This window comes from Marmota monax, unplaced genomic scaffold, assembly GCF_021218885.2.
Source record: "Marmota monax isolate L192 unplaced genomic scaffold, Marmota_monax_Labrador192_F-V1.1 WCK01_AAM20220418_F8-fsc00035, whole genome shotgun sequence".
Taxonomy (NCBI): domain Eukaryota; kingdom Metazoa; phylum Chordata; class Mammalia; order Rodentia; family Sciuridae; genus Marmota; species Marmota monax.
This window is the reverse complement of record NW_026691961.1, coordinates 9,064,502-9,084,947: the sequence shown is the minus strand read 5'-3', so window position 1 is coordinate 9,084,947 and position 20,446 is coordinate 9,064,502. Positions and strand designations below refer to the sequence as shown.

The 20,446-nt window shown below is 59.2% G+C and overlaps 1 protein-coding gene across 2 annotated transcripts; it reads left to right on the top strand.

The window, feature by feature from the left end:
* The first annotated feature begins 3,126 nt into the window (after positions 1 to 3,126).
* Positions 3,127 to 20,415, top strand: Caskin1 (CASK interacting protein 1). Of its 2 annotated transcripts, XM_046442687.2 has the most exons (20): positions 3,127 to 3,276; positions 8,892 to 8,943; positions 9,043 to 9,140; positions 9,302 to 9,447; positions 9,528 to 9,623; positions 9,736 to 9,866; positions 10,705 to 10,813; positions 10,889 to 10,997; positions 11,082 to 11,176; positions 11,333 to 11,450; positions 12,421 to 12,522; positions 12,595 to 12,683; positions 12,768 to 12,852; positions 12,937 to 13,028; positions 13,857 to 13,967; positions 14,051 to 14,152; positions 15,516 to 15,654; positions 15,728 to 17,737; positions 18,278 to 18,692; positions 18,821 to 20,415. In XM_046442687.2, exons 1-20 carry the CDS (start codon positions 3,183 to 3,185, stop codon positions 18,918 to 18,920), a joined length of 4,293 nt encoding a protein of 1,430 aa, XP_046298643.1. In that variant the 5' UTR covers positions 3,127 to 3,182; the 3' UTR covers positions 18,921 to 20,415. The 2 variants fall into 2 exon arrangements, with proteins under 2 accessions (XP_046298643.1, XP_046298651.1); XM_046442695.2 differs by lacking the exons at positions 13,857 to 13,967; positions 14,051 to 14,152.
* The last annotated feature ends 31 nt before the right edge of the window (positions 20,416 to 20,446 follow it).

The following is a 20,446-nucleotide window of genomic DNA, read 5'->3' as shown; positions in this document are numbered from 1 at the left end:
TGAGCTTCTTGGGGTGTCAGGTACTAGCACAGCACTTTGCAGAGGTGGCGTCCACACAAATGACAGGAACTGTGCAGCTAGCACATGCTGCATGCTTCCTGAAGCCCATGGGGAAGGCATATTTGCCATCCCCCTTTTACACAATAAGCCAGGCAATAAGACTTTGGGTGGCAGGAGGGGCACCAGGGAAAAACCTGAGCAGGTACACAGCCTGGGGCACCGGCAAGAGCTGCTCTGTGGCAGCCATGCATCCAGGAAGGAGGCCAGCTTCGGCTGCAGTGAAGCTGTCGCCAGCTCTCCCCTAGACTGAGCTTCAGCAGTTTTGCTGGCTCAGCGGCCCCTCCTCCCAGGATCCTCCTCAGAGGCCTGACTTCCTGGAGGACTGCCTGAGTCCCAAGCCTCTGCATCCTCGTCCCCCACCAGAGTGGCTGCCCGCCCTGCTGCCCTCATCCTTAGGCTTGGGGGACCCCAGGCAGGTGCACATCTCTGTTCCCATGTGGACCTTCCCATCAACCTGGGCTGCAGGCAGAACTGCTGGCCCATTTTACAGAGGAAGCAGCTGAGGAACTGTCCAAGGTCACTGGCTAGCAGTGACTGACCTGGGGCTTCTGGACCCTTTCTGGGCTCTGCCTCACCTAGTAGGGGAAGGCTCTGGCTTTCCTCCTGCTACATGTCACCCTGTGGGGTTAGGAATCTGTGGGTCCTTGAGCAGTAGCCCACCTGGAACCCAGGTACCCCTTCTAGACCACACAAGAATGTACCATATACTTGGGGCTCTGGAATTCCCTGACCCAAAGGCCTCAAGCCCACTCCCAGAATCTGTACAGCCCTCTTCCTCAATCTGTCCTCCTGAAGGTGGGCCACATAACAGGGTGCTCAGGAATACCTGTTTGTGGAGTGTGGGTAGCACTGGAGCTGGGTAGAGACAAGAGTGGGCTGCAGGCAGGGACCAGTTCATGACCCAGAAGGAATCCAAGAATTCTGAATTCAAATTTAGATGAAGGTATATTTGTCAAGGTAGGAGAACAGAATATATTTCATTTAACATGTTTCTAGTGTGAGTTAAAATATTTAAATATTCTGATATTCTGTGAGTGGGCCTGTATTTGTTTTTGCCCCAGGCTCTGCAAATGTCAGGCATAGGGGTTTACCTTAACAAACCCAAAACACAACAGTAAAAGTAATGATGATAGCTGTCTTCTAATCTGTATGTTGTACTTTTTTTTTTTTTTTTTGGTAGTGCTTTCTATATGCTAGGCACTGAACATACAAAGATGAATCACTTACAGTTGTTCCCCATGCGGCCAGGAAGGGATGCTTAAGAACTTCACACGGAGCACAGCAACCGTTTGCTGAGCACTTACTGAGTTATGTGTGAACAGCTGTGTGGATAGCATCACAGTTAATCCTGAAGTAACCTAGAGAGCAAATAAGAGACTCAGACCAACATGACCAGCTCAGGATCACAGAGGTAGTAAGAGGAAGAACTGGGACACATCCAGGAACCAATATGGGTCTGAAGCCCAGACTCAGGACCTTAAGACTTTGGGACCTCAGATGGGGCACACAGCTTCTCTGAACCTCAGTTTCTTCATCTGTAATATGGGGATAATAAATCTAACCCCATCTATAAAGTGACCAGCACAGCACCTGACCTGGCAGGTACCAAGGAATTGGTCATTATCAAAGGTGGCAGGCAGGAAGAAAAGCCTTTGCAATTAGGGGCCCCTATGGGAGCCCCACATGCCAGACACAGGCCTGCTCATTAAGCCTCATGGGAGACCTCTTAAGGGAATGACATGATTATGGGGTTCCCTGGGCCTGAAACTTCTCCTTCCCTACCCTCAGGCCACCCTCTTTTTTTTTAATCTTATTTTTTTGGGGGGGGTTCTTTTTTTTTTTTTTTTTGTCTTTTTTGGAACTGGGGGTTGAATCCAGGGCTTTGCGAATGCAAGGCAGACGCTTTGCCACTGAGCTACATCCCAGCCCTCAGGCCACCCTCTTGGCCCTGTCAACTGGTCCAGGACCACAGGGAATCAGGCATCAGGCCATGTTTCATATGTGCAACTCCCGCCAAATTCTCCCAACAGCCTGGTTTGGGGTGCTGATCTGCCCCTCTCTGAGTCAGGACCCAGACCCCAACTGGCCTGTGTCTACAATGCTGCAGGCATGTCAAGGAGAAGGCCTGACCCAGGGCTGGGCTGGCCTTCAGGCAGGAGGTGAGAAGGGTGAGACCTTGGAGGTGGAGATTCCAGCACCTGTCAGATGCAACTGTCCTGCCTGGGGCTGTCCTGCTGCAGCTGCAGAGAAAGCAGGCTGGGGCCAGGGCTCTTGTTGGTGCTGGGCAGGGCTGTGACCCCAGCCGAGCTGGGGATGGGAGAGTCGGGCTCCCTTCGCTGTCCTAAGGGGACGGCTGTCCCCGGCATTGTTTGTGGAGAGGAGCCAGAGGCTGCTGGGGAAGAAGGTGTAGTTGGGGGGAGGGGATGCGGGTTCCCTGACACCGAATTCATTATTGGGAGATTCCTCTTCACAATCCCTCGACACCTCCCACGGGAACCGCAGGCCAGAGACGTCTGACAGCCTCTAGCGGGCCGGCTCCGGTGCCACGGTGCCCGGGTCCCCGCCCGCTCACTGCCTCTGAGTCCCTCCCCCTTGGGTCCTGCAGCCTCTGGAAGCCTCTCCCAGGCTCAGCCTCGCGCCGCCGTCGCGTCGGGGCTCCACGGCCCACCCCCGGCGCGGCCCACCCCAGCCCCTGACGGTAGTCTCCGGACCCCGTCGTCCGCAGAAGGACCGACCCGCGGGCCCGCACGTGGGGAGGGGGCGTCTGGGGGAAGGGCCCGGTGCGGGGGCGGAGCCACGGAGCCGGGCGTGCGGCCGGCGCTGGCTGACGGAGGTCAGCGGCCGCAGAAGCGGACCCAGGCGTCCGGGAGGCGGCGCAGGTGCCGCGCCCCCGCCCCGCGTCCGCCGCCCGCCCCCGCCCCCGGGCCGTCCCCCGCCCGTGACGCGCTGCCCGCCCCTGGGCGCCCGAGCCCGAGCCCGAGCCCGAGCCCGGGAGGGCGCAGGGCGGCGGGCGGCGCAGGCGGCGCGGCGCGGAGAGGATGCGGTCGCAGCCGCGGGGCCGCCGCCGCCTCTGAGCCGCCGAGCGCACGGAGCGCGCTGCGTCTCTGCGGCCCGGCCGCGCCATGGGGAAGGAGCAGGAGCTGGTGCAGGCGGTGAAGGCGGAGGACGTGGGGACCGCGCAGAGGCTGCTGCAGAGGCCGCGGCCGGGGAAGGCCAGTGAGTGCGGGGGGCGCGAGCGGCCGGCGGGGCCCCCACCTCCCCGGCGCAAGGCTGGGAGGGGATGCCGCGGGTCCCCGGGGGCGGGGCGGGGCCAGCAGCACCCAGACCCTCGGTCGTTCCCCCAGCGCTGGAGGAAGGGCGGCACCAAGCGCCGCCGTCCCGCTGTCCCCCCAGCGGGCACCTGCGGCACCCACCTCCCGGCCGGCCGCAGGCTTTCGCATCCCTCCCTCTCTGCCTCTGGCCCCTCCCTTCCCAGGCTGCGGGCTGAAGGCTGGAGGTCTCAGCTGGGGCCTTTAAAGGGCGAGGCTATTGCCCCCACACACTCACACACCACGGAGAGAGGGAGGGGGCCCCTGCAATGAGGGGCGACCTGGGGACTGACAATCCCTGTCAGACCTCTCTCCCCACCCCATGTTTAATAACAGGCTTGGGGTTGGGGGGGCAGGACCACGCTGGGGGTGTGGCTGCCCAGGCATGGCCTGGGGGGCTGTTTATTGATAACAGCAGAGGCCCAAGGTCGCCCAGCCCAGGGCGGTCTGGGCTCTAAGCAGGTGCCACCTGGGAGACAAGCGCTGTGAGCCCACTGCTCAGGCCTGAACCAACAGACCCTGGTCCTCCCTGGTTTCCCTGATGCAAAAGGGGAGCTTGAGGGAGTGGGGGCCCCCACTGTCCTTCCCTAGCTTGCGCTGTGGAGGCCCCAGGGAAGGGTTGGGAGCTTGGAGCCCAGATCCCAGCACTCATCCGGGCTCAGCTCAGAGCCTCCCTGGGGGCCACGGGAGATGGATGGATGGGCGTGTGGACCAGCAGCGTGTGCGGCTGCGCACGTATGACCGTGTCAGTGTGTCAGGGCACCTGTGCCGGCTCGGGTAGGGCTCTGCAGGTTGGCATGTGTGGAGAAGCGTCCTCACTGGCTGTCCTCACATCTGGGTGTCCTCACTCCCCACCCCATGGACTGTGTAAGCTGGGGAGGCCCCCCTCCTTTTTCTCCAAAGGGATGCTGAGATATGGGACTGCCTTGAGGGGTAGGTTCTTGAGCCCCAGGAACACTGCCCCCAACAGCCCTGCCTGGCCAACTCCTGTTCACTTTGTATAGTCAAAGTGAAGGGCACCCATGCCTTGTAGGCACCAGGTTGGCCCTGCTTCTGTCTCCCAGGGCTGGGAGGCTCTGCTTATTGGGTTGATTTCAGGGCCTCAGAGCTGAGAAAAGAGGGCTTCTAAGGAGGCAAGGTATAGGCTTCCACCTAGTGGCCATGTGTCCTTGGGTGCAAATAACTGGCTCCTTGGGCCTCAGTCTCCTCATCTGTAGGATGGGATTCTGGGTTCCCCACCTCATAGCAGTGTCATGAGAACAGTGAGAGGGCAATGAAGCCCAGGCACTTGTAAACACTCAGCAAATGCCAACTGTGATGGCTTCCCTTGACAACAGAAGTCCAGGCCATTCTGCCATCCTGGGGAGGTGAGGGGGGCTTTGCCTCCAACTGGATCTCTACCTCTGCCTCAGGCTAGTCTGGTCTCTGGGGCAGGAGAGACACCTGCCCTGGCCCCCTGTATCTGTGCTCTCTGACTCACAGGGGCGGGTGTAATAAATCAGACAGAGAAATCCCTCCATGAATTAGCACAGTTGTCATGGCAACGCTGGCCTGCTTTGGAGTAAGATGTATTTTGATTCAGCAAAGTACAGCTGGAGTTTAGGCCACTGGGCCGGGGGCATCCAGCACTGTCCTCAAGCCCCCCTCAAGGAGCCCAGAGGTGTTCCCACCATGCTTGTGTCCTTGATCCCTCTCCTTCCTTCTGCCGGACAGCTGCTGTCACCCCAGGCTCTGTCAGCCCCCCACCCTGCCTTGAAGGGAGCCTCCCCTTGCACACTTAGCAATTGTCCTTGAGGAAGAAGAGACTGCTTGGAAGGGAAAATGCAGGACCAGGGCTGCCCTTCTGCTGCCGTGGAGGAGCCCTTCCCTGGCCTCTAGCCCAACCTCCCTTCCCCAGGACGTCCTGGAGGAATTCCCTGAACACCCTGGGCCTCTGCAGGCCTCCCTCTCACCTTGGCCCACTAAGAGTTTCCTTCCAGCCTGGAGTGTGGATCTGACCCCAAAGGTGGGGGTAGTCTCAGGAGAGCAATTAGAGGGCTAGGGTCATGAGAAATGGAGTCCCAAGCTATAGGGCAGATTGGGGAGCGGAGTTTTTACTGATATAGAATGCATAGGACTTTGTGACCTCAGGGAAAGGGCCTCCCAGGACATTCAGCTTGGCCCACAATTGCTCTACCCCACTTCCCCAGCCCTTTTCAGCCACTTCATTCAGAGAAACTGTCTCTGTGTGGGACAGCCTTCCCAGTCCTAGGCCCTCTTCAGTCCTGGGACCCTCCTGGGTACCTAGTGTCCCCTGCAGGCAGTATGAGGCCTCCTGAGACATCAGCCTGCTCACTATCTCCTGTCACCACTTTTCTTCCTGATGAGACTACAGGCAGATGACCTTAGTAAGGTGACCCTCCTGGTGGGGGTGGTCCCTTTTGTAATGGAGACTCCTCCCCACTGGTGCCCATGTCACTTTCTGGACTTTGGCTTCCAAGCCCATCTGAACTGTCAGCACCTGCAGGTGTGGCCAGGTGAGCAGGAAGACTTGGCTGTGGGCTCCAGTCTCATCCACAGCTGCCTGGAGGCCCCACGTAGGAGGGAATAGAGGGCCTGGCTTTGGGAAGTCTTGGGATATGCTAAAAGCTAGCTACATTGGAGTTCAGAAGAGTAGGGGGCAGAGCATCCTAAACATCACCCTGGGTTAGATGTCCTCACTCCTCACAGCTCATGGCAGGAGATTGTGGCAGGTCCAGCCACATAGTTTATAGGGCCCTATACAAAATGAAAATGCAGGGCCCTTATCCAGAAATTAAATTTCATCTGGGCATGGTGGTTCATGCCTGTAATCCCAGGTAGCTGGGAGGCTGACGCACGAGGATTGTAAATTAGAGCCCAGCAACCTGGCGAGGAGACCCTATCTTAAAATAAAAAATAGAGCCGGTGCTGTGGTGCACACCTGTAATCCCAGCAGCTCCGGAGGCTGAGACAAGAGGATCACAAGCTCAAAGCCAGCCTCAGCCATGGCAAGGCCCTTAGCAACTCAGTGAGACCCTGTCTCTAAATATAAGATGGGGCTGGGGATGTGGCTCAGTGGTTGAGTGTCCCTAAATTCAATCCCAGTAATCCCAGTGACTGGGGGGGGGCTGAGGCGGGAGGATCATGAGTTCAAAGCCTGCCTCGCAATTTAGTGAGGCCTAAGCAACTCAACAAGACCTTGACTCTAATAAAAAATAAAAAAAGGGCTAGGGATGTGACTCAATGGTTAAGTGCCTCCTGGGTTTGATCCCTGGTACCACACACACATATACCCACACAAAAAGAAAAAAGAAAGAAAGAAAAAGAAAAAGAAAGATGGAAAGACAGAAAGCAAAAGAAATGGCTAGGGATATAGTCCAGTGATAGAACACCCCTGGGTACAATCCCCAGTACTGGAAAAAAAAATCAAATTTCAGGCATGGGGCCCTTCTGAGTAACCGTGCAGTCACATGCTCATGAAGCTGGCCCTGGTGATGGACACTGTATGGAACAAGGATATCAGTTCAGTGACTGACTAAGCATCTAGTAGTGGCAGGTGCTGTTTCAGCCACTGAGGGTGCAGCTTTGAGCACAGTGGACAAGAGCCCTTGTCCTCTGGGAGCACATGGTTCAATGGTAGAGAGGGATGGCGTGGATGTTAATAAGTAGATGTGACAAGGGGGCAGCAACGAGGTCTAAAGAGAAGAATGCAGCAGATGTGGGAGGGGAAGGGCTGCCATGGAGTGCCCTGCTGAGCAGGCAGCCTCTGTACCTGGGGGGTGTGAAGGGAGCACCATGGGGACAACGCGGGAAGAGTAGTCCACACTTAGACTCCATGTGTGCAAAGGTCCCGAGGCCCCATGGCAGCGCAGCCTGTGTGGAAGGAACATCAAGGAGGGTGGAGAGGTCGGAGAAGAGCAGGGAGCGTGTCCTGTAACGCCATTGTCTGACTCTAGTCTCCACCCAGTGAGATGGGCGCTGGAGGGTCTCCTGGGCTTTGACTAGTGGGTACAGAGGACAGATCAAGTGGCACAGGGAGAGAGTAGGGATGCTGGTGGGGAGGCAAGGGTAGTTAGGGGTCCTGGGAGCAGTGCCCCTGGTGACCATGACATGGTGAGAAGCTGAGCAGTGAAGGATCCTGAGTGTGCTCAGAGTGAGTCTTGAAGTGGCACTGAAGTGGATGGCATTGACCTGAGGATACTACATAACTGCCTGAGAAAGACCCCAGCTAGACTCCAAGGCTGTGGCCTTGGCCACGGATGGGGAGAGCGGCTCTGTTGCCAACTGAGATGGATACTGGCGCCAGCAGCATCTGAGCAGAGGGGATGGCTGGGGAGTAGAAATGCCTTCACTCTGCCCAGGAGACCCCCACGGGACGGCGGGGGTGGGATTCCCGCACGGCTAGCATTTATAGTGCCTGCTGTCCGGAAATGCCCTTGCGCCTCGGCATGGCCTGCTGCCTTTCTCTGCTCATGGGGGAAGCCAGAGGCCAGGGCCACAGGCTACTAAGTGACTGAGTAAAGATGAGTTCAGGTCCCTCTGACTTCATGGATTTCAAGAGAGTCACTGGGGGACCCATACCCTGTGTCCCACAGCCGAGTCTGCACCAGAGCAGAGCCCTGCAGCCGGGTCTCTGTGACTCGACTCCCTTGGATCCCTTGCCCTCAGGTCCCTACCCCCACTCCTATCCTGGGCCTGGACAAAGGGGCTTCTGTCTTGCCAGCCCCACCTCATGGAGTGACTGACCCACAAACGGGTTATGTAACCATGGCCCAGACAGGCAGGGGGTTGGCCCAGGTCCTGGTGGACTTGAGCCCACTGGGAAAGCATTGGTGGGCTCTCCTCCTCTGTTAGGCAGCTGGTGAAGCCAGAATGAGAGAGGTCCCAGGAGGAGACTTAGCCCCAAAGGGAAGCTGTTGTCCCTTCAGGGCTTTAAGAGGTTTGAGCCTGGGGGTCTGAGCAGGACCCTGTGGAGCAGGGAGGCCAACATAGGATTGCTTAGTGTCCTGGATTGCTTGCCTGCTTCCCTTTATGCCCTGCAGGTGTAAAGCTCCTCCCCAGGGCCATCCAGGGATGGCAGTGGGGAGCTGTACCAACTTTTCTCCCAGAGATACCCCATTTCCGGTGTTCCAATCTCCTTGGCCACCCCCGGCCCCATCTGGGTCCTTCTGAGAGACAGATGGGGCTGGCTCTCTCCCTCCCACCAGTGGCAGGTGCTCAGCCAGCGTCCTGAGGGAGAGGGTGTGTGTGCACATGTGTAAGCCCATGTGGGTGCATGGTCTTGTTTCCTGCTCCCAGGTCAGGACAGCCCGCAGTGCTTAGTTCAGTGAACACCCGCTCCCTATCTCCGTGCAATGGGAAACTAAGGCCCCAAAAGTTGGCACCTGGAACCAAGTGCATGTTCATAGACTAAGACCCTGATTTAGAGCCCACCAGGGAGTTGGCCACCACCTCCCCTGCTTTTAGGCTACTTGGAGGGGCCGGGCAGAGCCTCCCCTCAACCATGTCTCCTTCTTCCCCCAGAACTCCTAGGATCCACCAAGAAGATCAATGTCAACTTCCAGGATCCAGATGGGTGAGTTCTCTCAGCCAGGTGGTGGCACCATGGGTTAGGTAGGCTCTGGGCAAGGCCAGGTGCCTGGTCCTCTCCTAGACTTGTCCTTTGCCTGCTCAGCTTCTCAGCCCTGCACCATGCAGCCCTGAATGGCAACACAGAACTAATCACCCTGCTGCTGGAGGCTCAGGCTGCTGTGGACATCAAGGACAACAAAGGCAAGCCTGCTCCAGGGCCTCAAGGCCAAGGACAGGGGGTCAAAGTCAGGGTGGGGTCCTTGCAGCCTGGATGGCTGATATCTCCATCAAAGCAGGATGTTATAAGATCAGGGTTGTATTCTGGGTCAGGGGTCAGCTCCCAACAGCCCTGCTGCTCCCAGGCATGCGGCCTTTGCACTATGCAGCCTGGCAAGGCCGGAAGGAGCCCATGAAACTGGTGCTGAAGGCGGGCTCGGCGGTGAACATCCCATCTGATGAGGGCCACATCCCCCTGCACCTGGCGGCCCAGCACGGTCATTATGATGTGGTGAGGCTGTGTGGGGTGGCAGGGTGGGCAGGGCAGTGGGGCTGGTGATGCCTGGGACTGACTGTGCCATGGGCCTGCAGTCAGAGATGCTGCTGCAGCACCAATCCAACCCATGCATGGTGGACAACTCTGGGAAGACGCCCCTGGACCTGGCCTGTGAGTTCGGCCGTGTTGGGGTAAGTCTCCTCAGGGAGCTGAGTGGGACTCCACCTACCTGTCCTCTTCACCTGGGATGGGGGTTGGGGAAGTCCCAAGCCAGGGCCTACCTGCCCTGACCCCTCCTTCAAGGTGGTCCAGCTGCTCCTGAGCAGCAATATGTGTGCGGCCTTGCTGGAGCCCCGCCCAGGAGACACCACTGACCCCAACGGCACCAGCCCCCTGCACCTCGCAGCCAAGAATGGCCACATTGACATCATCAGGTATGGCTATTAACAGCGATAGGACCAAACCTCAGGATCCCTGGGGCTTGACAGCATCCAGGAGCTCAGGGTTTCTGCCTCTGGCCTGGGGATAAGAGGAGCCTCCCAGAAGCCATAGTTTCATGGTCAGGCTTCTGAGTATGGCCTTCAGCTGCCGAATAAAGGATAAGCAGGAGGGACTGGGAAAGGGTTTTGTTTGTTTCCTTTTTTTGATATTGGAGATTTAACCTAGGGTGCTTTGCCACTGAGCTACCTCCCCAGCCCTATTTGTAATTGATTGATTGATTGATTGATTGATACCAGAGATTGAACTCAGGGGCACTTAACCACTGAGCCACAATTCCTGTCCCCCTGCCCCCCCTTTTAAATTTTGAGGCAGGGTCTCACTAAGTTGTTTAGGGGCTCAATAAGTTACTGAGGTTGGCTTTGAACCTCCTGCCTCAGCCTCCCAGGTAGCTGGGATTACAGGCCATTGTGCCCAGCTGGGGAAGGGTCTTCTATATCTTGTCAGCCTAGAATCTATCCTGGCCCTGCCATTTGCTGGTTGAGCTCAGAGAGGCACTTAACTTGTCTGAACCTCAGTTTCTTCATCCATACAGTGGAGCTCACAGGGACTACATCAGAATTGGACAAGAAAATAACCTTGGGGGTCAGCAAGGGATGGACACTTTGACAGGTGCTTGGTAAACATCAGATACGATTGTAGTCAGTGACAGAGGGCAGGGCTAGCTTGACCTCTGACCTGAGCAGGCAGTTGGGGACCCAGGAACTGAGGCCTGGCCTGAGAGTGCTGGGGAGGAGAGTTCCTGCTAAAGGCCCTGCTGACTTTTGCCACCAGACTCCTCCTCCAAGCCGGCATTGACATTAACCGCCAGACCAAGTCTGGCACGGCCCTGCACGAGGCTGCACTCTGTGGGAAGACAGAAGTTGTTCGACTGCTATTGGATGTGAGTCTAGGGCGTGGGGGAAATGGGGTCCAGGCAGGGGCATGGGGCTCCTGACAGGGCCTTGCCCTTCCACAGAGCGGAATCAATGCCCAGGTGAGGAACACCTATAGCCAGACGGCACTGGACATTGTGCATCAGTTCACCACATCCCAGGCCAGCAAGGAGATCAAGCAGCTGCTTCGAGGTGGGCCCAGACGGGGCCAAGGGCTGGGGCGGGGCCTGGGAGGGCAGCTTGCAGGACTGGGGGGTCCACCTCCTGTATCCCCAGAGGCCTCGGCAGCCCTGCAGGTCCGGGCGACCAAGGATTATTGCAACAATTATGATCTGACCAGCCTCAACGTGAAGGCCGGGGACATCATCACAGTGAGGACAGTCCCTGGGGCTGCTGTGGCAGGGGTGGGTGGGACTGGGGCAGGCTTACCCAGAACACCCTCCCATAGCATTTGGGGTAGGAGTGCTGGGCAGGCCTCCCATGAAGGGATGTCTCTCCGAAGCATGTTCCTCCACATATTTGGCCAGGTCCTGGAGCAGCATCCAGATGGCCGGTGGAAGGGCTGTATTCATGACAACAGAACAGGCAATGACCGAGTGGGCTACTTCCCTTCCTCTTTGGGTGAGGCTATCATCAAGCGAGCAGGCAAGTCTCTCCCAACTCTGGGAGGTTATAGGCAGGAGCCTCTGGGCCTGAGCATAGGGGCCAGAAAGCAACACACATGCTCTGGCATGCTGGTGACAAGGCAGGGTCAGCATTCTAGCCGCTGCTCAGATCCAGCAGCGTGTCCTGTGGGCTGTCTCCTTGCCAGCTCCCTATATGCATTCTTTCATTTATTCCACAAATATTGCATGCCTGCTATGTTCTGGTTGGAGCTGGCCATTAGGGACACAGGAGTTTCAGACACTGTTCTTGCTCTTAAGGGGCTTGCTGTGGAGTGGGAGGGAACAAGAGACAGCGAAGTCAACACAGAGGGAAGCATACCAACCAGAGAACACGGAGAGAGGCTGGCTTTAGTTAGGGAGAGGTAGGAGGGGCTGTCTACCAGCAGAGCAGTTCAGGCAGCTGGAACCACACATGGGAAGGCACAGAGGCAGAAAGGAACTTGTCACCTAGAGGAGCAGGGGCAGCAGGGGCAGCTTGGCTGAAGAAGAGTGAGTTGGGAAGGGAATGCAGGACCAGGTTGGGAAGCCCCCTGACCTGGTTTCAGGGAGGCAAGGGATCCGTTTACCTTTTGCAGAGGATGTGGAGATTGATAGGTGGGGCAAGAGGGCAGAGGGGAGCAGTAGGAGGTATGGCCAGTCACCCATAGTCATCTAGTTCCTGGATGGTAGCCCTGGCCTCGGGCTCCTGAGCAGCTTGTTTCCTGTGCCCCAGCTCAGAGAAGGTCATATCCTCCAAGAGTCCTCAGCCCCTTTGCTTGTAGGACCACAGGACACCTGGTTCTGGGTTCCCTTGACCACTTTCTCTTGGTCTGAAATATCTGGGGTCTCCTGAGGGTCTTTCAGCTGTGTGTATGTGCGTGCATGTGTGTGCCACCTCTGCTCTGCCCCACTCTGTGTCAGGGCCCACCTGGGTGTACCCGGAGCTCAGGGAAGCTGTGCTTGTCCTACAGGTTCCCGAGCAGGCAGTGAGCCAAGCCCACCCCAGGGAGGTGGCTTGTCAGGGCCCTCTGCACCCCCAGAGGAGATCTGGGTGCTAAGGAAGCCTTCTGCAGGTGTGCTGGGTCCTTTGGAGGGCTGGGGTGGTGGCACTTCTGCTGGGCACCTTATGCTCCCTGTGCTGGCAGGTGGTGACCGCAGTGGCAGCTTGAGCAGTGTGGCTGGTAGCCGAGGCAGTGGAGCTCACGCCCTGCATGCAGGCTCTGAAGGGGTCAAGGTCAGTCGGGGTGGTGGCTGGGGCCAGGGCAGCCATGGTGGCCTGGCCTGGAGCAGCACTTATGAGCTGGCTTCTCGGTCGTAGCTCCTGGCAACTGTGCTTTCCCAGAAGCCTGTCTCTGAGTCCAGCCCAGGGGACAGCCCCATCAAGCCTCCAGAGGGCTCTACAGGTAAGAACAAGGACCTAGCTGCACTGGCTTGCCAGGAAGGTGACCCTGAGCAGCCCCTGCCTTGCTATCCCCTGTCTTTACCAGGTACTGCCCGGTCCCAACCTCCAGCAGCCCACACTGGGCAAGTCTACGGGGAGCAGCTGCCCAAGAAGCTGGAGCCTGCCTCAGAGGGCAAGGTACAGGGCCTGAGCTGGCTCCCATGGCTGGTCTCACGAGGGTGGGGGCTGACAGTCTAAATAACCCCCACGTAGCCTGTCTGGTCTGGCCACAGCAGCGGCAAGGGGCTTCGACAGGCCAGACTGTCCTATCTGTCTGTTAGTCTGTGTGTGCGTCACATGTGCACACACGAGTGTATAGGTGTTGTCCACTTGTGTAGGCTGTGAGCTAGCGTGTGCACACTTGTGGAGGTACATAGGGGTGTGTGTGGAATGGTGCAGCCATGAGACAGATATGCATGTGTGTGGTTGCACAGATGGAAGAGGATGGGTGTGAGACACGAGTGTGTGTGGGTGCAGCGGGTTGTGTATGCATGTGCCTGTGTGTTGGGAGGTGTGAACTGATGGCTGAGTCCTGCACAGCAGAGGAGGCGAGGCACCCCTGCCTGTGGAGCACCAAGCAGCCCAAACGGAGGCCACTGTCCACTAGAGCCCCCTCACATGGGGCCACACTACCTGCCTCCCCAAGATGGTATGGGTGTCCCTGGTGCAGAAATGGGGGGAAGTTTAGGGAGGCTGTGACATGAACAGCAGCTGGATGCACCCTCCTGGAGGAGCTCACAGAAGAAGGCTGGAGGGCTGAGGATGCTCGGGGTCGAGGATGGCAGGTCGAGTGCTGACGGCAGCTGGAGCGCCGGTGCCAGGCTCACCCAGGCCTGGCTGCAGATGGACCATGGATGGCAGATCAGCGCTCCGTTGCCCGCCAGCCAAGCAAAGAAGGAGGTGCTGTGGTGGCTGGGGAGCAGGCCCGGCGTGGGCGGGCTGTAGCCGGTGCCTTGTGTCTTCCAGAGTGCCGAGGCAGTCAGCCAGTGGCTCGCCACATTTCAGCTCCAGCTCTACGCCCCCAACTTCACCAGCGCCGGCTACGACCTGCCCACCATCAGCCGCATGACTCCTGAGGTGAGCAGCTGCAGCCACCCGACCACCTCACCCCTTTTCAGACAGGTCCCTGCCTCCTGCCAACAGGCCTCTTCTGTGCCTAGGACCTCACGGCCATTGGTGTCACTAAGCCAGGCCACCGGAAGAAGATCACAGCAGAGATCAGCGACCTGAGCATCCCTGACTGGCTGCCTGAACACAAACCTGTAAGGCTCCCCACAGCCTGGTGGCCGAGCCAGGACTGGCAGACAGATAGACAGCCAGCCTCCCTGCCTCCAGCCCTTACCTGCCCTCTGGGGCTCTAGGAAGTGGACAGTGGATGGCCCACCAGCAGGGAGTTGCCTGGAGAGCCTCTGTCCATGAGGGCATTGGGACCAGCTCCCTAGGCTGGGGCCTCTCAGGGTGAGGGGAGCCTGAAACCAGTAGAGTGTCCCTCCATACACAGGCAGCACCTGCACAGCTCTGCCCATTGAGCATCCATGCAGGCTGCAGAGGGCCCATGTTGGGACATGCCAGCTACACCCCCGCATGTGCTCCAAAAGACACTGACAACTGCATGCTCGTACACAGGCTCTACCATGTGTGCTGGCCTGTGACAACAGCTGACTAACCTTCTCATGGTATCTGCACAGACCATGGCCTATGCCGTTGCTAATAGGGATGTGCCCATATCAAGTGACAGTTTCTGGGCTTGCTGAAAGTGGGCCCAGCCACCCAATCTGATGCTGGTTCTTTGGGCCATACACTGAGCTGCAGGCCTCCAGTCATCAGTGGGAGAAGTGCCAGTGGCCACCCAAACCCTTGCAGGGCCCTGGGTCTGTGACAAGTGGGTCTGCATTCATCCCCGCCCCACCTCCTGGCTCATCCACTCAGTCAGCAGCTCAGGGGTCCTCTCAGGAGCATGTGTGGGTCCCATGGGCCTCGCCTCACTCTGTCACCAGTGTGACTGAGGGTGCTGTGTTGGTGCATGAGTGACATCCAGCTGGAAGCTCAGGAAACAGGCAGTTCTTGGTGAAGACTTTTGTGGATATTTGCACACACATGTGATATGACTGTGTGGTGTGTATGTGGCACGTGTGTGACCATGCATCTGATGTGGGTGGGGAGACGGCAGGAGTGTGAGCATGAGGCAGGAGGGGGTGCAATGCCTGCGTGTGGCTGGGAGTGCTGTGTGCAGGGTGTACTTGTATCCTGGTAGCACTGTGTGTCTGTGTCCACAGTGTATGGGTGCCTCCTCAGGGCACTGTGCCCCTGGCCACCTGACCAGGCAAGGAAGTGTTTTCTTCCCCCTAAAACCTAAGGAGAGTGTCCTGAGGATAGGTCCCCCCCGTGTCCATTTGCGTATGTTAGCTCGTGTGTGCACAACAGTGCCTGGTGGCTGTGCTAAGGAGCTGGCCTGGGGCACTGCACCTATACTGTCTCCGATACTGACATCTTGGGCCTGTCCATTTGTCCTCCTGTCTGTCTGTGCCCTGCTGGCCCAGTGCTCCTTCTTCTAATTGTTCTAAGTAGTTGGGCAAGGTGTGGGCAGCTGGCTTGGGCTGCCCCTCTGTGTCCCCTGCTCTGTAGGCTAACCTGGCTGTGTGGCTGTCCATGATTGGCCTGGCCCAGTACTACAAGGTGCTGGTGGACAACGGCTATGAGAACATTGACTTCATCACTGACATCACCTGGGAGGACCTGCAGGAGATTGGCATCACCAAGCTCGGTAAGGCTCTGTCCCCAGCCCCTGCCCTCTCTTCCTCTGTGGCTGCTTGACCTGCTCCGTGTTCCCCTCTCAGGACACCAGAAGAAGTTAATGCTGGCAGTGAGGAAGCTGGCAGAGCTGCAGAAAGCAGAATACGCCAAGTATGAGGGAGGACCCCTGCGCCGGAAGGCACCCCAGTCGCTTGAAACGATGGCCATTGAGTCACCGCCCCCACCTGAGCCTGCCCCAGCTGACTGCCAGTCTCCTAAGATGACCACTTTTCAAGACAGTGAGCTCAGTGGTGAGCTGCAGGCAGCCATGACTGGCCCAACAGAGGTGGGTGCCGCTGCTGCTGAGAAGCCCTCCAACCACCTGCCGCCCACCCCAAGAGCTACCATGCGGCAGGAGCCCAGCTTGGGTGGACGGGCTCGGCACATGAGCAGCTCTCAGGAGCTGCTGGGCGACGGGCCCCCTGGACCAGGCAGTCCCATGTCACGAAGCCAGGAGTACCTACTGGATGAGGGACTAGCTCCTGGAACCCCACCCAAGGAGGCCCGGCCTGGCCGCCATGGCCACAGCATCAAGAGGGCAAGTGTGCCTCCAGTGCCCGGCAAGCCAAGGCAGGTCCTTCCACCAGGCGCCAGCCACTTCACGCCTCCTCAAACTCCCACCAAAGCCCAGCCAGGCTCTCCCCAGGCCCTCGGGGGACCTCATGGTCCAGCCCCAGCCACGGCTAAGGTGAAGCCCACCCCACAGTTGCTGCCTCCAATGGAGCGACCCATGTCACCCCGCTCCTTGCCTCAGTCACCCACCCACCGTGGCTTTGCTTATGTGCTACCCCAGCCTGTGGAAGGGGAGGCAGGGCCAGCTGCCCCAGGGCCTGCACCCCCACCTGTGCCAGCGGCTGTGCCCACGCTGTGCCTACCCCCAGAGGCTGACTTGGAGCCAGGTCGGCCCAAGAAGCGTGCCCACAGCCTGAATCGTTACGCAGCATCTGACAGTGAGCCTGAGCGGGATGAGCTGCTAGTGCCCACTGCTGCTGGACCCTATGCCACAGTCCAGCGGCGAGTAGGCCGTAGTCACTCAGTGAGGGCACCTGCTGGCACTGACAAGAACGTCAACCGCAGCCAGTCATTTGCTGTGCGGCCCCGCAAGAAGGGACCCCCACCACCTCCACCCAAGCGTTCCAGCTCAGCCATGGCCAGTGCCAACCTGGCTGATGAGCCAGCTCCAGATATTGAGATAGAAGATGGCCGGCTGGGAGTCCGGGCACAGCGTCGGCGGGCCAGCGATCTGGCTGGCAGTGTGGACACGGGCAGTGCCGGCAGCGTGAAGAGCATTGCAGCCATGCTTGAGCTGTCTTCCATTGGGGGTGGGGGACGGGCTGCCAGAAGGCCACCTGAGGGCCACCACACAGCTCGGCCTGCCAGTCCAGAGCCGGGCCGGGTGGCCACAGTGCTGGCCTCAGTGAAGCACAAAGAGGCCATTGGACCTGATGGTGAGGTGGTAAACAGGCGCCGCACACTCAGTGGGCCTGTCACTGGACTTCTGGCCACAGCCCGCAGAGGGCCAGGGGAGCCAGAAGATCAAAGCCACTTTGTGGAAGATGGTGCAGCCCGGCAGCGGCCTCGAGGTCCAGCCAAGGGTGAAGCGAGTGTGGAGGGCCCACCACTGGCCAGGGTGGAGGCCAGTGCCACGCTCAAGAGGCGCATCCGGGCCAAGCAGAGTCAGCAGGAGAATGTCAAGTTCATCCTAACAGAGTCTGACACAGTCAAGCGCAGGCCCAAGGCCAAGGAAAGGGAAGCTGGGCCTGAGCCACCCCCACCACTGTCCGTGTACCAGAATGGCTCGGCCACCATGCGCCGCAGACCAGCTTCGGAGCAGGCTGGAGCCCCAGAGCTGCCCCCACCACCCCCACCTGCTGAACCCCCACCCATTGACTTGATGCACCTGCCCCCACTTCCCTTGCCTGATAGTGATGCCCGGAAGCCGGCAAAGCCACCCGTCTCTCCCAAGCCTGTCTTGGCTCAGCCTGTGCCCAAGATCCAGGGCTCACCCACACCTGCCTCCAAAAAGGTGCCACTGCCAGGCCCTGGCAGCCCAGGTAGGTACAGGGAGCCAGGAGGGTAGGGTGAGTAGAGGCAGTAGGACCCCAAATCAGAGGGATTTTCCTTTTTTTGGATTTGATGATGCCTGCCTGGGTGGGATTGGAGTGTTCACAGCCCTCTCTCATTCATCCACCACTGGCAACTGTCACAGCCCAGGGAGGGAAAAGGTGGACTTGGCTCTCAGTCAAGAAAGCACAGAGACCCATGAGCAGTACATCTGTGCAGGGAGGACCCTGACCCCCTCCAAGAGGAGAACTACTCAGGTGCAGGAGGCAGGGGAGGCTCCCAGGTAGAAGGATAGAGGTGTAAAGCCCTTAGGCATTCAAGCAACTGGAGGGCCAGTGTGGCTGCAATAGGTCACACGTTAAGGGGGTTCTGAAGCGGTGATGCGAACAGGTTTGCACGTGGCAGAGCGTGCCTTGGTGGCCGCGGGAGGGCTGGAGCGAGGGGCAGCGTCTCGGCTTAACCATGCGGGAGCTGGGGCGCAGCAGCAGGGCTTGCGCTCGCCCTGGGTGCCAGCGTGATCCTTCCCGCAGAGGTGAAGCGAGCCCACGGCACGCCGCCGCCTGTCTCCCCCAAGCCGCCGCCGCCGCCCACGGCGCCTAAACCCGCCAAGACCGCGACGGGGCTACAGTCGGGCAGCGCCAGTCCATCGCCCGCGCCCTCGCCGGCGCGCCAGCCGCCAGCCGCCCTCGCAAAGCCGGCCAGCACGCCACCCTCACTGACCGCCAGCCCCGCCAAGCCTCCGTCCCCGGGTGCGCCCGCGCTACTCGTGCCCACCAAGCCCCCGCGGGCCGCCGCCGCCGCTGCCGCCGTGGCCCCCATTGCCCCCGACGGCGCCTCGCCCGGGGACAGCGCGCGGCAGAAGCTGGAGGAGACCAGCGCGTGCCTGGCCGCAGCGCTGCAGGCGGTAGAGGAGAAGATACGGCAGGAAGATGGGCAGGGCCCGCGGTAGGTGGGGTACGCCCCTGGGGCTCGGAGGCGGGGCGGGGCCGGAGGGCGGGGCGAGGCTCGGAGGCGGGCGGGGCCAGAGAGCATGGCTCCGGGCGCTCTTCCTGGCTCACGCGCGCCGCCCGCAGCCCGTCCGCGGTGGCAGAGAAGAGCACCGGCAGCATCCTGGACGACATTGGCAGCATGTTCGACGACCTGGCCGACCAGCTGGACGCCATGCTGGAGTGAGGCGGCCGCCCAAGTCGGGCCCGCAGCGCCCGGGCTCCGGCCTGCACATTGACCTTTACCTCAGGATGGGCAGCTCCGGGCGCGGGCGGACCCGACGCGGGGCGGGCCGTGCTGCCAGCCCCCGCACAAGCACAACTCCCGCCCCTGGCCCGGGCCTAGCCTGCCTAGAGGGCCGCCCGGCCAGGGGGCCCCAAGGGCTCTGGGCAGACGCACCGCCCCGCGATGCCCGTCCCTATCTGCTGCTCCCTGTGCAATAACTGCTGGGCCCTGCTGCCCGCGCCAGCCCAGGCCGGTCCCCGTGGGTGCGGGTGAAGAGCAGCCTCTCCCTTGCTCAAGAGGAAAAGGGAGGGGACAGCCGCTGTGGCCCCCTCCCCAATCTATGGCACAGCACAGGCCCTTGCCCAGCACAGAACTGCCCTTTGGGGGACCTCTGCCAGCCTCTCGGGGCAGCACAAGGGGCAGGGGGCCAAGGTTGGGCCCCAGCATATAAGCTATCAAGAGTATTAATTTATTGGGAATGAGCTGAAGCAGATTTCCCCAGAGAAACAAAAAGGTATAACTTTAACAAATATATATTTAAAAAAAGAAAAAAAATATTATTGATTCTATAGAAAACCATTTACCAACTGGAAGGACACTGGAATCCAGTTCAAGACAAAAGCTGTCAGGGACCCAGGCCACCCTGTGTCCTTCCCTTCCTTCCTCTGGGAGTGGCCACGGCCCTGACCACTAGCACACACAGGAGGCTAAGTCCAGGGAGGTTGGGGTTTGGCCCAGGTCTCTTCTGCCCTTCTCTATTGTGACTTCTCTGCGTCTGAAGAACTTGAAGGATGTGCCTTGCTCGCTGATAGTCTGTGTCCTCCATGCCACTGAGACCGTGGGGAGGGCTCCCTCTTGGCTGAGGCCACGTCCTGGGGGTGCTGCTGTGTGGGTGTGCTGTGTGTGCAGCATGGTGAATGGGGCATGTCAGCTGTGCATCAGCAGCGTGGGTGCAGGAGTCTGACAGGCTGCGGGCAGAGGTGGATGAGGGTGCACCACACCCTCCCTCCCCAGGGCCCTGCACTGGCACCAGTCCACCACACTGGAGTTCCCACAGATGCTCTGCTCATGGTCCAAGGCTGTGTTGTGTGGTCATTCTCACCCTCTCTCTTTTCCTCTCCTTTCCTCCCCCCCAAAAAAGTACTGACTGGTCTCCTCTATTGTGTTTGCTGATCCACAAGTGTTGGACACAACTTTGCCATTTCTTTAAAACAAACAAACAAAAAGAATTAAACCTGAAAACCAGCGACTGTGGTGCCGGCTGGTGGAGGGGGCTACTAAGGGGGTGTCCAGGCATCAGGCCCCTTCCAACTTTCACAACTGAAGCTTCCCCCTAAGTGGATGTGCTCCCCCCGGCTTCTCCTTGGTGGGCAACCCAGACTGGGGCTCCAGCAAGTGGGGAAGGATGATTGGGCAGGGAGCTGCTGTCAGCTGTCAATAAACAGCAGAAAACAGAGCTGCCTGGCTCACTCTTTGAGGGTATGTGT